The 13,607-nt window shown below is 41.0% G+C and overlaps 2 protein-coding genes across 2 annotated transcripts in view; one reads left to right on the top strand and one right to left on the bottom strand.

Moving 5' to 3' along the window:
• LOC106750666 (Kv channel-interacting protein 2-like) overlaps positions 1 to 4,089 on the bottom strand; it is a 15,530-nt gene extending 11,441 nt beyond the window's left edge. The window contains exons 1-2 of the mRNA XM_014631165.1: positions 4,024 to 4,089; positions 2,688 to 2,900 (exon numbers count right to left, since the gene is read on the bottom strand). Of these exons, the coding sequence (XP_014486651.1) occupies positions 2,688 to 2,900; positions 4,024 to 4,089 (279 nt within the window). The remainder of the gene's footprint in view (positions 1 to 2,687; positions 2,901 to 4,023) is intronic.
• Positions 4,090 to 9,207: 5,118 nt separating this feature from the next.
• LOC106750667 (tigger transposable element-derived protein 1-like) lies at positions 9,208 to 11,008 on the top strand. Its single transcript, XM_014631166.1, has one exon. It carries the CDS (start codon positions 9,260 to 9,262, stop codon positions 10,976 to 10,978), a length of 1,719 nt encoding a protein of 572 aa, XP_014486652.1. The 5' UTR covers positions 9,208 to 9,259; the 3' UTR covers positions 10,979 to 11,008.
• Positions 11,009 to 13,607: the final 2,599 nt, after the last annotated feature.

Raw genomic sequence — 13,607 nt, forward strand, 5'->3', positions numbered from 1 at the left:
CCCCCCCCCCTCCTCACTCTTTCTCTCTCTCTCTGGAAGTTTCATGGCTGCCGCACGCGCGACCACGGTCGTGCACACGTGCATCGGTGTGCATCGCCTCAAAAGCGGCACTCCTAAACAAAGCATTTACCCTTCCCGGTCGCATTGCCTTTACCGTTGAAATTTGCCCTTCCTTCAACATCAGGTGCATAAGGAAAGCATAGGGGAGCACGTCAGTGGATTCAAGCGGCTACAAGCGGAATCGAAGATGAGAATCTGTAGGAAGGCAGTGGCAGCTTAACGAGCCCGCCGGTAATAGATTGCGAAACGAGCTTCCGGGCGAAAATTCCGACGGGATGAAATTGAACTTGTCGAACCATGCAAAGGAGCATTTGTCGGGAGCGCGATCGTGAACATGCGTCTCTCGTTCCTCCTCTCCGCACGCGGTGAAGCGATGCGAGAGACTGTACGCGCGCTCGTGTTATTTTTCTTTCCCCGAAGCTTTACTTTCACGCACGGCCATACCGTCGGGATTTATCCCGTTGAATTCCATCCGGTACGTTTGTCCAGTCGGAAATGAAGTTTTCGGCGAGCGTGCGTTCGGCAAGCATGCGTTCAAGCGCCCGACAAACTGCGTGAAAAAATATTCCAAGTCCAATATAAGGCGGCCGCGCAGTTTGCCGGAAGTTGATTGCCCTATAAGCATGTAATATTCCTAAAATATTATATGAATATTATTAAATATGAAAATAATATTTCTATAATATTCTGAAAATGTTATGTAATATTTTTTATATTATAGGAATATTCTATTGATGTTACACTTCACGTAATATTCTTGGCATATCATAAAAATGTTTTTAGAATATTAAAAAAAGAATAAAATAATAATAATATAGGAAAATATATATAAATAAAAAAAATATATATATATACATATATCTAAATATAATTTTTTTTAGTATAAAACCATTTTTATACAAAATTATTTCAACTTTATTTATATAATAAAACAATTGGTATTGTAATATATTTCAAATAAAAAACTACAATTATATATATTATATATATGCATAGAGTTGAGTATTTAAAAAATATATATTACAATATTATTAAATAATATTATTCTTTAAATATTATTAGGAGTGAGCATATAACCATCTATTAATATTCCAGAAATATTACTTAATATTAAATAATATTACACGCTTATAGGATAAATTTGTTAAGAAAGAAGAAGACGCGAGGAATTGTCTTCTGCTAATAACGAGACTCTCATTCTCGCGCGCTCTCGGCAAATATTTCGTCGAAATGTTACGACAGAGCTGCTCAGCGCGTCTACGTCTGCTCGAGTACACGCAATTCGATTGTCGTGTGTCTTAAAAAAAAAGCGCCAACTCTTCGAAGCGCAGCCGTCATACAGAGCTGACGAGGCGCGCACGCGGCGCCTGTATCGGACAGACAGAAGACACGTCATCTGCGCAAATTGTCTCCGTAAAACCGCTTGCTCCTTTTTACCGCCGCCGGCGGTGGAGAGATAGGTGGAGAGAACGAGTGCACCGCGGGCATTGTCATCCGCAGCTAACAATGTGACAGCTGCTAAAAAGGAAGGCTCGCTCCTGTCGCAAGGATATTCTCTCTCTCCGCAGACACTCGTTTCCTTCCCGCGGAGTGAACAAATTATCGACAAGCGTCGCGCGTTTCGAGGACGTACGAAATTCATTTACTTCTTTGTCGCGCTTAGCCCCGACTCGCTAAGTCAATTAACACTCTCGACTCGTCGGTGTCTCTTTTAATAAATTGTCCCCTGCAGGGCTTATCCTCTAGAGAGGCGAAATAATTCTCTATGAAGATCGAAATATTCCGCAATCCGCTTCTAATACACAAACCGAGGCGATGATTATTAACTTTGCAATACGAGGGCAGAAAGAAAATTTATCTAAACGTAAAGATTGCATTGATACGCTGAGAAATAAATTTCGGTTATTTGTAATTATATATAATCGCGTAAACGAAAGAATTATCAGTCAGGAGAATCATTTTTTTTTGCAAGCGTCACTATAGTTATGTGTTAGTGATAATAATCTTACATGCATATTATTATTATCTTTGGTGTTAAAACCAGAAGAGGATATGATTTAAGCCAGAAATGACTCTAATCTTAATGAGATTTTTATCAGTGTGCCAGCGATCATCACTTCGAACACTTTTTATAAAAGTGAACCTCCTTCACCTTCTTTATCTAGCCGTTAATAAAATACTTTCATTTTTCGAAAATACTCCAAGTGGATACTCCAAGTCGAAGATACTTCCAAGAAAAAGTGTTAAAACTGATATAAGTACAGTCAACCGGTATACCTTCGTATGTTTTTCAGTTGCAAAATATCGAACTCTGTCGAAGAGAATTGTTTTATAGAATTAAAAATTCTACAAAAATATGTACCAGAGACACGAATGAAAAAGCGAAATATGAGATTTGATCAGGATTATCCCGACCTCGGGGGTAATGCCAGTCAACGATGTTTACAGTGTATAAAACCAGAGGAGACACAGATTTTACTGAAAATCGAGCATATTTATGAAATAAGAGATATGACAAAAAAGTTTCGCATGTAATATCTTGGAAAAATAGTCAATTGTTTATCGATTCGCATCCTTCGAGATGATACACACCGGGGGTGTTCCAATCCTGTGTTTCGCGCTCTCACCTGAAACATACGGTCCACCTTCTCGCGTACGCCCTCGTGATTCAGGTTTGGATCAGCGAATTTGCCCATTAGTTCGTATACGGCAGTCACGATGTCCGTCATCTCCTCCCGCGTGATACAGCCGTCCCCGTTGATGTCGTAAAGAGAAAAAGTCCAGCGGAGTTTCTCGTCTATCGAGCCGCGTGACAGTATACTCAGACCCGTAACAAAGTCCTGGGGACATAAAAAGCGACGTTCATTACATATATATATATATAGATATATATATACATATATCACTATATACGCGCAATATTTTTCACTCTGCGCGAAGATGCATCGCCGCCAACCAAGTACGAAAAATTTGCCGCATGAGTGCGGGAAAATTTGTCGCGCGCGTTACTCCGTTTTTAATTTTCGACACGCCCGGATACACGTGTTCGAGAAACGCGGTCGCGCCGGAAGAGCGTTAGCGACGCGCTTAATTGCGCGATAATTGTGCGAATAACGCCGATGGCGGACGGATGTATATACATATATACACATATATATCGGGCGGTAAACTTTAGCGCCCGACGGCTGAACCGGCGCGTTGCCGAAACTTAGAGCGAAACGTACAGATGTGAACACCGCGCCGCGCGAGATTTGTGGCCGTGCATGGGGGGTGTAATATGTGCACTCGCGACTTGCGGCTAAGTTATGTGCGCGGTCGAAAAGCGCGATTGTTGCGCGCGTTTATCGCGCGATGTGTGCCGTTATCGAGGCGTTCAATTCGAAATTGCCGACGGATATTCAACGCGACGATTTCGGAGGGAAAATCCCTCGTATCCCGGGCAGGCCTCCCTTCATCGCGCGATATCGGGGTTGCATCAGAGTGAAACGGAGTAATGGCGGTCGCACAGGCGGAAACTCTCATAATGTTGGCAAGAAATGTTGGATCGGTGCAAAAAGTTCCATAAAAATATATGCCAGAGACACGAATGAAAGAGCGCAATATGAGATGAGAGCGAGATATGAGTCCTCGACAATTTGTATTATCATTTTCACCAGAGCGTATATTTCAGGTTGGAATACAAATTTACGCTCACTTTCTCCGCATCCGAGTAACACGAAACGGGATGAGAGCGCGGATTTGTGCTATCGAGTACACACTCTCGCATTTGCATTAACTCCGCAATGATGCGAAATTTCGCTTGCGTAATAAAAAGAGCGCTATAACAAAAATAGACGGGCAGATGTCATTTCGGGAGAAATAGGTCGCCTGTGCATTTGGATGCACAGAAGGACGTTAAAACGCGCGCTAATTAAGCAAATAATGGCGATAGCGTGTAACGTTGTAGAAGAGTAAAATCGGTACCTCGAAATTCCCTCTTTCGGCATCTTTCGACTGTTTGTTCGATGGGGGACTCTTTAATCTGGACATCGTGGACGTTCGGGTAAATCGGAAAAAATTACAATTGTTATTGAAATTAATCATTATTAAGAAAAATGCTCGTATAACCGGAAATTCTGTTTCTTTCAACCGAAACTTGACTGTCCGCTCTTTCTGGTTAAATTCAACCAAACTTGTTTTCCCGTCAGGATATGTGGATGTGAAGTTGACTTCCGATTGGGAATCCCCTTCTGCGGCGTCCCACGTAATTTCGACTATTCGTTTACCGATCGCATTTTGACGTTCGGCAGCTCATCGCGGACATTCGGTGCTCGAAATCGGACTTCTCGTTCAAGCCATGGCGCATATTTCACATTACTTCTCACTCTTCATATCAACGATTTTTGTAGTCTTACAAATATATTCTGAGATATATATTACAAAGATATACATGATAAGTGCGTCGATCGTGGATAATCGGTGGCCCACACGGCGTGAACAGAAAATTACGTGAAATTGGGACGCGACGTTCAACGTGACGGAGGAAAATTGGATATGCGATTGCCTCGCCAGCGGATAAACCGGCGCTGTCAGTCGGTTGAATTACAGCGCGGAAGTCTTGCCCGGTAATAATATGTGTATATACACGTGAAACCGTGCGAAACCGCGAGGGAAGTTTGTATCGCGCGCAACACACGCGCTCTGTACAACAGATGCGTAAATAAAGCTGTAAGTAATAGAACTGGCATCCCAGCGTCCGTTTTTGGTACAACAATTACTATGGAAATTCCTCGGGAATTTCGAATACGGTGATTACGTAAGATAGAGCCACCGGTGCTGAGCCATGGTCTGCTCCCCATTGTGCCACTTATAGCAACTACAATTCGCCACAGAGCAAGATATGCATATCAGCGCGTTATCACGTTCATTTGGATGGAAAGATAGAACTGGGAAGGATGTTTACTCGCGATCCATTCGGACCCGACGGGTTCTAGCTTTACCGCCTCAGCGTGCGATGCGCATGAGAAACTATTCTGTAAACACCAAGTATATTCCTTTAGTTCCATTCGGAGTTAATTCCAATTAAAGTTCCGTTTCTCATATACGTGCGTAACGTGTAACGTTGTTTCAATTTGAGAATCAGAAAGGCATATATTTGACGCTCGATATACTGGGAGGAAAATCAATGATGAAATCAACAAAATTTTACTATTAATCCGCACGCCGAATTTTAATTAGCCGCCTCCGCAAAACCGGAGCGGGTGAACCGAGATGAGAGAGAGGCGAGGGAGTCTGTACGCTCCTTTGTTTCGTGGGATTTAAGTTGTCCTCTATCAAACATAAAATTTCAATTAAAGTCCCGCGATAAGGTTTTCGCCGCATCACGCGGAACGAAATTGCGGGCTTAGCTCGTCGCGGTAATTTTTCAAGGCACTTCCGGAACGGACGTTTTATGGGAGAAGTCACTTTGCTAATTGCGTTTGGTAGGCTTCGGCGCCAATAAAAAGCAGCGTAATAGGCGCCGATTGGATGGTGTGTACACTCGAGCGAATTAAAAACCATCGGAATTGGAAAGTCCAGTGTGCCTGTTTTCTCTAAGCACGTTAACTCGAGCGTTTATTTTGAAAACATTAATATTCGATTGATTGCTGCTCGATAATTGCGGAATCGCGTGTAACAAACGGGAAAGTTTAAAAAAGAAAATAAATGTAAGATTTTCCTTCTCTCTCTCTCTCTCTCTCTCTCTCTCTCTCTCTCTTTCTCCATCGATCAACGAGCTCCAATTGTGAAACGAAGCGGAGGAGTGCATCGATTGCCGAAACAAGGCGAGTTGTTTTCAGATTGCGTCGGGATGTAAAATGGCACGTATTATTCTGGATTTGGCCGCTTAATGGCCGTCTTTGAGATCAAAAGGCGCATCCGTTGAAGCTGTTAGCCCGGCAAATTGCATTACGAGCCGCGAGGAGAATAAAATAAAGTCAACGAGACGAGCGCGCAAAATGGTGGACGCTAAGTGACTGGAGTTGTCAGTGTTGTGGGGTTGACACAGATTGCACAGGGATGAGCAAACGTAGAAAGTAAACGTAGAGATTAAAACCAAGCGAAAAATACTATCTTCGCGCGAAGGCTTTATGATAATAATAATAATACCGGTATGCCATGCCGTATCGCGGCGTTATTAAGTCAAGAAGGAAACAATTGAAACGATACGCAAGGAAGCATTATAAGGAAAAAAAAGGGAAAGAAAAGAATGAAACGATGAAGAATACGAAAAGTCTTGGAAAAATGGTGCTTTTTAGAATGTTTCGAGAATTAAAACGATGCCATCAGAACCAACTTCTCTCTCCTTTTTTGTTTGGTTACGCGTTAAATACGGCGAATAACGTAGCTTGGAACTCAAGCAATGAACTATGGCGCTCGGAGAAAGGGAGAGAAACGGTCCAAAGGGAGTGAGGAATTGCCAAATGTTGTACAAAGTCTCCTAGAAAGGCTAAACCCTCGTATATATCATACTTGACGTTACTTAATCTTACTTACAGGCAGAATTCACGGTTTCGCGACTTGTTCTGCGACGCCTCCCGCATGTTTACACGTTTACTGTGACTTCGAATCGTCTTCTTTACACTTCTTTATACTTCTCATCGAAAGCGCTTCTCTACCTTTACGCGCTTCCAGGAGCTTATAATTTCACAATTGCGTCTTTTTAGAGACATACCTTATTTTAGAATTAGAGAGAGACATAATTTGTCTTTTCTTTCCTTCGAGTCGCTTCAAATAAAATTCTCCCACGCGCTTGATACGTGTTATATATGATTTTTTCTACAATTTTGAATTTTTTTCTGCAACAGAAAATAATGGAGTTTCGAATATTTATTCGGGAAGGTGAAGTTTTAAAATACACGGAGAACTCATGTCGAGCTAAGTAAGTTTTTCATAAATCAACAGCGAGATTTTCGCCCGTAAAATCAAGCGGAAGAACCAGGTATATGAGCGTTAATTAATAGTGCATAAGCGGATGCGCAAACCTGCATCATAATCATGAGAGCAAAAAAGTATGCAGCTGTAACTATGTAAACGAAGGTAGTAAGAACACTGCGTTGTTATTGCCGGGGGGATTTACATGTGTACATCGTACCTTGAACAATTTCCATTAGTTTAGTCCACTGCCGATTACATGGGTGAGTTATAATCATTTTACAAAACTGACCCGAGAAGAAACTAACTCAATACATTCTACAACGCGTTTTCTTTCGTGCAAATCTACTCACATTAATATCTGGAAATTCTCAACAGTAATGTAAAATACTAACTTCGATTCTAATTATTTCAGCTTCAGTATGGCCAATCACCTTCTAATTTTCTTCTAATTTTGCCTGCAGATAGAGTCTCGATTAACACGCTGTTAAAATTTGAAAAGATTCCTAAGAAAATTATTTTACGGACCAACTGTCTTCAAATAATGCATGACATATTAGTTTGAATAATATCGCTATTAGATCAAGTATCGCTTGAATCATGACGCTTTTGATCGCCTCTGTTGATAACATTTCTTTACATGTACGATTTAATCAGATATTACTTTAACTTTTCAACATTTCCGTCCCCTTTTGAGGTTCTTTCGACAAATTATTCATCAATCATGTAACCGTCGTCGTTGCGATGGCCTCGCCAACGTTCTGCGCGGTATTCGTATACCTCTGGGATATACTTCGCGTTGCTAAGTCAACTCTCATCACGAGTCAACCTCTCGGCTGATTCCCGTCAATATGACGCACACATATTGGTTTGCGCGCGAAGACGATGCGTTTCGACACAGGCGTGAGTAAGCATCAATATAGGAAATCAAAGTGTTACCAAATATACCGGCGTATTTATAGCCTGCCGACCCGATCCCAGCGGCAAACAGCGAAACGTCCGAATAAATACCGATTGTTGATCCAGGTCACCGTGATTATGTCGAGAGTCAGGAAACGGGGAAGAGGGCGAGACTCAATTATTCGGGGATTACGAACATAGAGCGAACGAGCTCGACGTATTCAAAGACCACGACGGCCGTTATTCAAATGCACGTTTACTTAATTCTTAAAGTGCATAACTTTGTTATTCACGGAATTTGCATCTTGAAAATTTTCACGATCGCGGTGCGCCACTCGCCTTCATGAGATCTCGGGCGTTTACGCGAAACGAGCCCGGCGAATATTCATCGGAAAGACCGCGACTTAACGTACTCGATAAATGTCCGATCTTGTCAAAAACGAAAGCGCCGGTTGAAAAATAAATATCGTGTATGAAATATCATGTATTGAAAAATATTTGTACCCCGGTAAAAAAAGAACCAGCTGAGAGAAAGAAGAAATAAAGGAAACTATATCTGGGACTAGAATGGCATTAAAAAAATTCTAGTAAAGAAAATCACGAATATAGTATACAGTATAAAACATGTAGAAAAAAGAGATAGCTTTTTTCATCTCGTCCGAAAATAAGCGCTCGCTGCCGAGGTGGAGTGAGGCTCGCAATTTGCGAAACTATTAGCCGGCTAATTTTTTTCGCTTTTGTTTACCGCAAGTACAGCCTCCCGTTGCTGCGTAATGAAATTGATCCGCGCGCGGCAAAGGTCGTGTTTCACACGCTGATCGTGCGAACGGGTTTTTTCTTGAACAACGACATTTTCGGTGCACACGGAGTCCCACAGCTACTCTGTTTTGTGCGAAATAAATCCTCAATTAATTCGTTAATGAGAAACAACGGAAAATGTAACGGGAAAGAATACAGTCAACCCTCCTATAACGCGGTATTCTCAGAACGCGGTTTCCATATAACGCGGAGCTGAAATTGCGATAGCCTTCCTATAACGCGGTACTCTTACAGCGCGGTTTCCGTTCAACAACGTCCCATCAGTTCTTTCCGTGCACCCAATGAATGATTTTAACCACTTGCGGTGGAAAGACGTGCTACGCACGTCGTAATGCTTTTGTCGCAGAATCGCCAACGACGTGGTATACACGTCGTCAGGCAATTGTCACAGAAACGACGTGCGTGGCACGTCGGCTGAGATTGCTGGCACTGTTCGAGCGACAGCGAAGAAGCGCAAAATCGCTCCGTGGCACTCAAACGGTTTATTTGTGGTTTATAATTGGACAACATTACATAATACTGTAAGTAATATTCTTCATTTGTTCTAATATAATAATAATAAAGTAATTTTTAACCCTAGATTTGCATGATGTCAAACACAAAAGAAACAAGGAAAGGATTAAAAAGAAAGTTTATATCTCTTGAAGATAAAATCCAAATTTTAAATCGTTTAGAAGGTGGGGAAAAAATATCGTCTGTTGCAAAATCAACAAATTTGAATGAATCTACAATTCGAACCTTAAAGAAAAATGCAGATAATATAAGGAAAACTGTGGCAAATGGCTGTCCGTTAGGTGCGAAACGTGTCACTCGCACACGAAATTCTAATATGGTTAAAATGGAACGGGCGTTAATGATCTGGTTGGAAGACTGTATAGCCAAAAAGATTCCTATCAGTGGAAATCTTATCAAGCAGAAAGCACTTAAAATCTACGAACATTTAAGGAATATTGGGCATTCTTATGCAGGGCTACAAAATCATTCGTTTGTCGCGAGTAAAGGATGGTTTGAAAAACTAAAAAAAAGGTACACATTGCACAATATTAAGTTTCAAGGAGAACAGGCCTCAGCAGATGCTGAGGCTGCCGAAAATTATAAGCTGGAACTAGCTAGAATTATCAATGAAGGAGGTTATTCACCTGATCAGATTTTTAACGCCGATGAGACGGCATTATATTGGAAAAAACTACCATCTAGAACCTTCATTTCGAAAAATCAAAGGCGTGCTCAGGGGTTTAAAGCTTCAAAAGAACGTATCACTCTTCATGTGTGCAGCAATCTATCAGGGAGCCTGATGATAAAACCAATGATAATAAATCGTTCTTCAACTCCCCGTGTAATGAAAAACATTAATAAGACCCAATTGCCTGTATTCTGGCGATCTAATAAGAAAGCTTGGATGACTCAAGATTTATTTAAGGATTGGTTTTATAATTGTTTTATCCCGGCAGTGGAAATCTATACGATGGAAAAAAATTTGTATTTCAAAGTTTTATTGGTTCTTGATAACGCTGGTTGCCACAACATAGAACTGGATCATCCAAATGTGAAAATGGTCTTCCTTCCTCCTAACTGCACGTCATTAATACAACCTTTGGACCAAGGAGTCATTCAAACTTTAAAAATGTACTACACACGCCAACTTTTCCAAACCATTTTCGACAGATTAGAAAATAGTGAAAATAAAACTCTTACTCAAGTGTGGAAAGAATTTACTATTTTAGATTGTATTAGAACCGTGTCATCGGCCTGCGCGGAAATTAAACCATCAACGCTTAATGCGTGTTGGAAACCTCTTTTACCTCAAATGGTTCAAGCAATACAAGATGATTCTACAATTTCACTCCCAGTTTCAGAAATAGTAAACATTGCTTCTCGTTTAAGCGATGAAGAATTTGTAGTAAGCCATCAGGATGTAAGAGAACTAGTACTCGGGGAAGAAACTTTAGATGAGGAAGAACTGATGGAATTAATTGATGCACCTACCTCAAATGCATTGCTAAACGAAAATATGGAAAACGAATGGGTGCCAAATCTTGATTTACAAGATGTGAAAAAAGGGCTAAATTTGGCTAAAGAATTAGAACTTCATTTCATTCAAATTGATCATTCAACGGTGCGCAGCGCAAAGTTTAAAAGAGAGTTAAGAAATTGCTTAGCTCCCTATAGAGAGGTTTTAGTGGAGTTAGAAAAAAAAGCTACAATCGAAAACCAATGTGAAGATGAACCAAGTGAGGAAGACATTTTACCCATTAAAAGAAGACGAGTTAGGCGACTCATATTTGACAGCGAGGATGAGTGTTAAAAGATTACATAATTTTACAAAAGTCTTTCTTTTTTTTTTTTATTGGAAAACAGTTTTTTAGTTTAGTTTTTGTTTCATTTTTTTTTAATCATTTCCTTATATGAACTCTTCAATTCAATAAAAATAATTTATAATTTATCTTGTCTTTTGTATTTATTGGTTTCCATATAACGCGGTACGAATGATGTGATTTGTACTAATTCTGAGTTTCTTATAGCGCGGTTTCCATACAACGCGGTAGATGGTTTCCATACGACGCGCTACGAATTAGCCTGGTTTGTACGGTTAAATCCGAGTTTCTTATAGCGCGGTTTCCATATAACGCGGTACGCACTCACCGCGTTATAGGAGGGTTGACTGTAATTCCAAATATTCTGTCCTACACTCGCTGACGCGAGATCTGCCGTACGATTAGTCGTAAAACGCGAATTATGCGTTTCGCTCTCGTTCTTCACCTTCAACCGGCATTAGTGAATTTAAATGGGAATTGCTTTTGACAGACATGTCCGAGCAGTTTACACGAGAATGCTTTTCAACTGCTTGGCACAGATCCACGTGTGAGCAGGGAGCACGCAAATATTTTAAGCCGCGGGATGTCACAATCGTTTTTGTCATTGTCGGTTAACATATCGTGTGATGAAGTTTCCCCTCTCTTCGCAGGATCGGTTTCTTGTTCTCGATCGAATTCTTCGAAAAATACGTTTACATTTATATTTGAGAACTTCGTATTTCTGAAGATTCCATGATATGCAACTAGAATGATCTTGCGTTCCGACAGCGTCGAGAAAGTTATTGAACAAATTATTCAACGTTTCTGATTAATCGACACCGCAATCCTAACGCAAGCGTCTTGGTGATTTATGCTCGATTCACACCATCGGTCAGATCACGGTTCAAACCGGTCCAAATTCGTTTCTTCGCGAAATCCAATGCTTCATTGAGTTTACATTCACGCTATTACTCACGGTCAGGAACGGTCACAGGACCGCAATCCTTCTTCGAGAGAAATCTATATTGCGGTGTGACAAAATAGCGGTGCCTACCATGATCGAGAGTGCGAAACGATAATCAGCGGATGACCGACGGAAGCTCGATCATAAAAGGGAACTCATCTTTCTCGTCTGAGGCAGACGAAAAACTTACCGAATGTTTGCGCAAACAAAAAGTCGTACAATTTCTCTTACCGCAAATATCGCACTACCATTGTAACACAAATTAAAGACGTAGAAATTGCGATTAAACCGCACCAAATTATGTATCTCATCTTTCGTATTACAAATATTATAACACACAAATCCCAATAGTATAACAAAACATTAGATTTATAACGAAACATAATAAAAATAAAAATATAACATAATAAAAATATAATATAATATATAACATATAAAAAATATAACATCATAAAAATAAAAATATAAACAAAAACAAGGGTTTGGAGAGCGTTTTAAAGCAAGGTACTGTGTAGCATGAATGACGTGTAGATGATTTCATTAACGCGGTCCAATTCCCCGAGTGTAGTAATATCCGAAATTTCCAATCCAGACGCATTATTTCCCAATATCCATGCATTACGATTACTATCTTGGAACGTCGTTACCGGCTCGCAGAATAATCAATGATCGTGATGCGCGAATACTCAAAAATGATACGCCTAATTCGACATTTCCAACGTCGTTATTACGCGGCATTAATACACGGTGCTGTAATACAAGACTCACCGACGAGAGATCGCGGTTGCAAAGCGGGAGTAGCGGGAATGAGAAATCCATGACTCAACCGTGATTTGACCGTGCTTTGACTGTACAATAGGGACCTCTTTATAAGTCCTCTCATTTCTTCCGGTTATTAAGTCCTTTTCCCTCTACATATATCTTCACTAACACTACTCGGGCCGGTATTCATAGTCGGGTCTTACATTTAAGATCGTCTTGAGTTCATTTTCAGGTGCTGTGTACGGGTCGCTTCGCCGGCTACAATGCATCTGAAGGTGAACTTAAAACGGTCTTAAATATCAGATCTGAGTATGAATACCGGCCATGGAGTCTCTTCCACATTGATGCTCGATGGCCAGTCAAGTAATTGCGCGTGCAGCTCGGTACAGCTGGTTGAATACCTACATAGTCGTACGATCAGCTGTAACTATTTACCGATGTATCATGTTGGGTTACGCATGCTTGCGTTTGCGCATGCGATGGACGGAGATCGGACGACTTTGTCGTCGAGGCCCGTTATAAATTCGTCTTATATCCCTGTAGCTTCGAAGCTCAGGTTCGTAACGTTTCACTGTACGGTGAGAATCGGCACGTTCTCGTAAATTTACGCGAGCAGCACTGTGAATAAGATAAATGAACGGAATGACTGAAAGGAACAAATGAAACTTGTCATATTTGCATAGCGAGATAATCCTTCGGGAGGCTGCCTACGAGAAATACCGAGCGGAGTTCCCGATTTCTCCGCATTAAATCACGACTCCGCCTTACCATTGGGATCATTTCCCGTGATATACACGACATTGTTAGCGCAGAAAATTTATTATGATGCATAAAGCGTCGTTTACGCGCGCCGTGATTGATCGTACAGTAGAGGATCTAGGCCGGTTCTGGCTCAATTGGATCTGTTTTACCGA

Source organism: Dinoponera quadriceps, unplaced genomic scaffold (genome assembly GCF_001313825.1).
Source record: "Dinoponera quadriceps isolate SergipeBrazil2010 unplaced genomic scaffold, ASM131382v1 scaffold6289, whole genome shotgun sequence".
In the NCBI taxonomy this organism is placed as follows: Eukaryota; Metazoa; Arthropoda; class Insecta; order Hymenoptera; family Formicidae; genus Dinoponera; species Dinoponera quadriceps.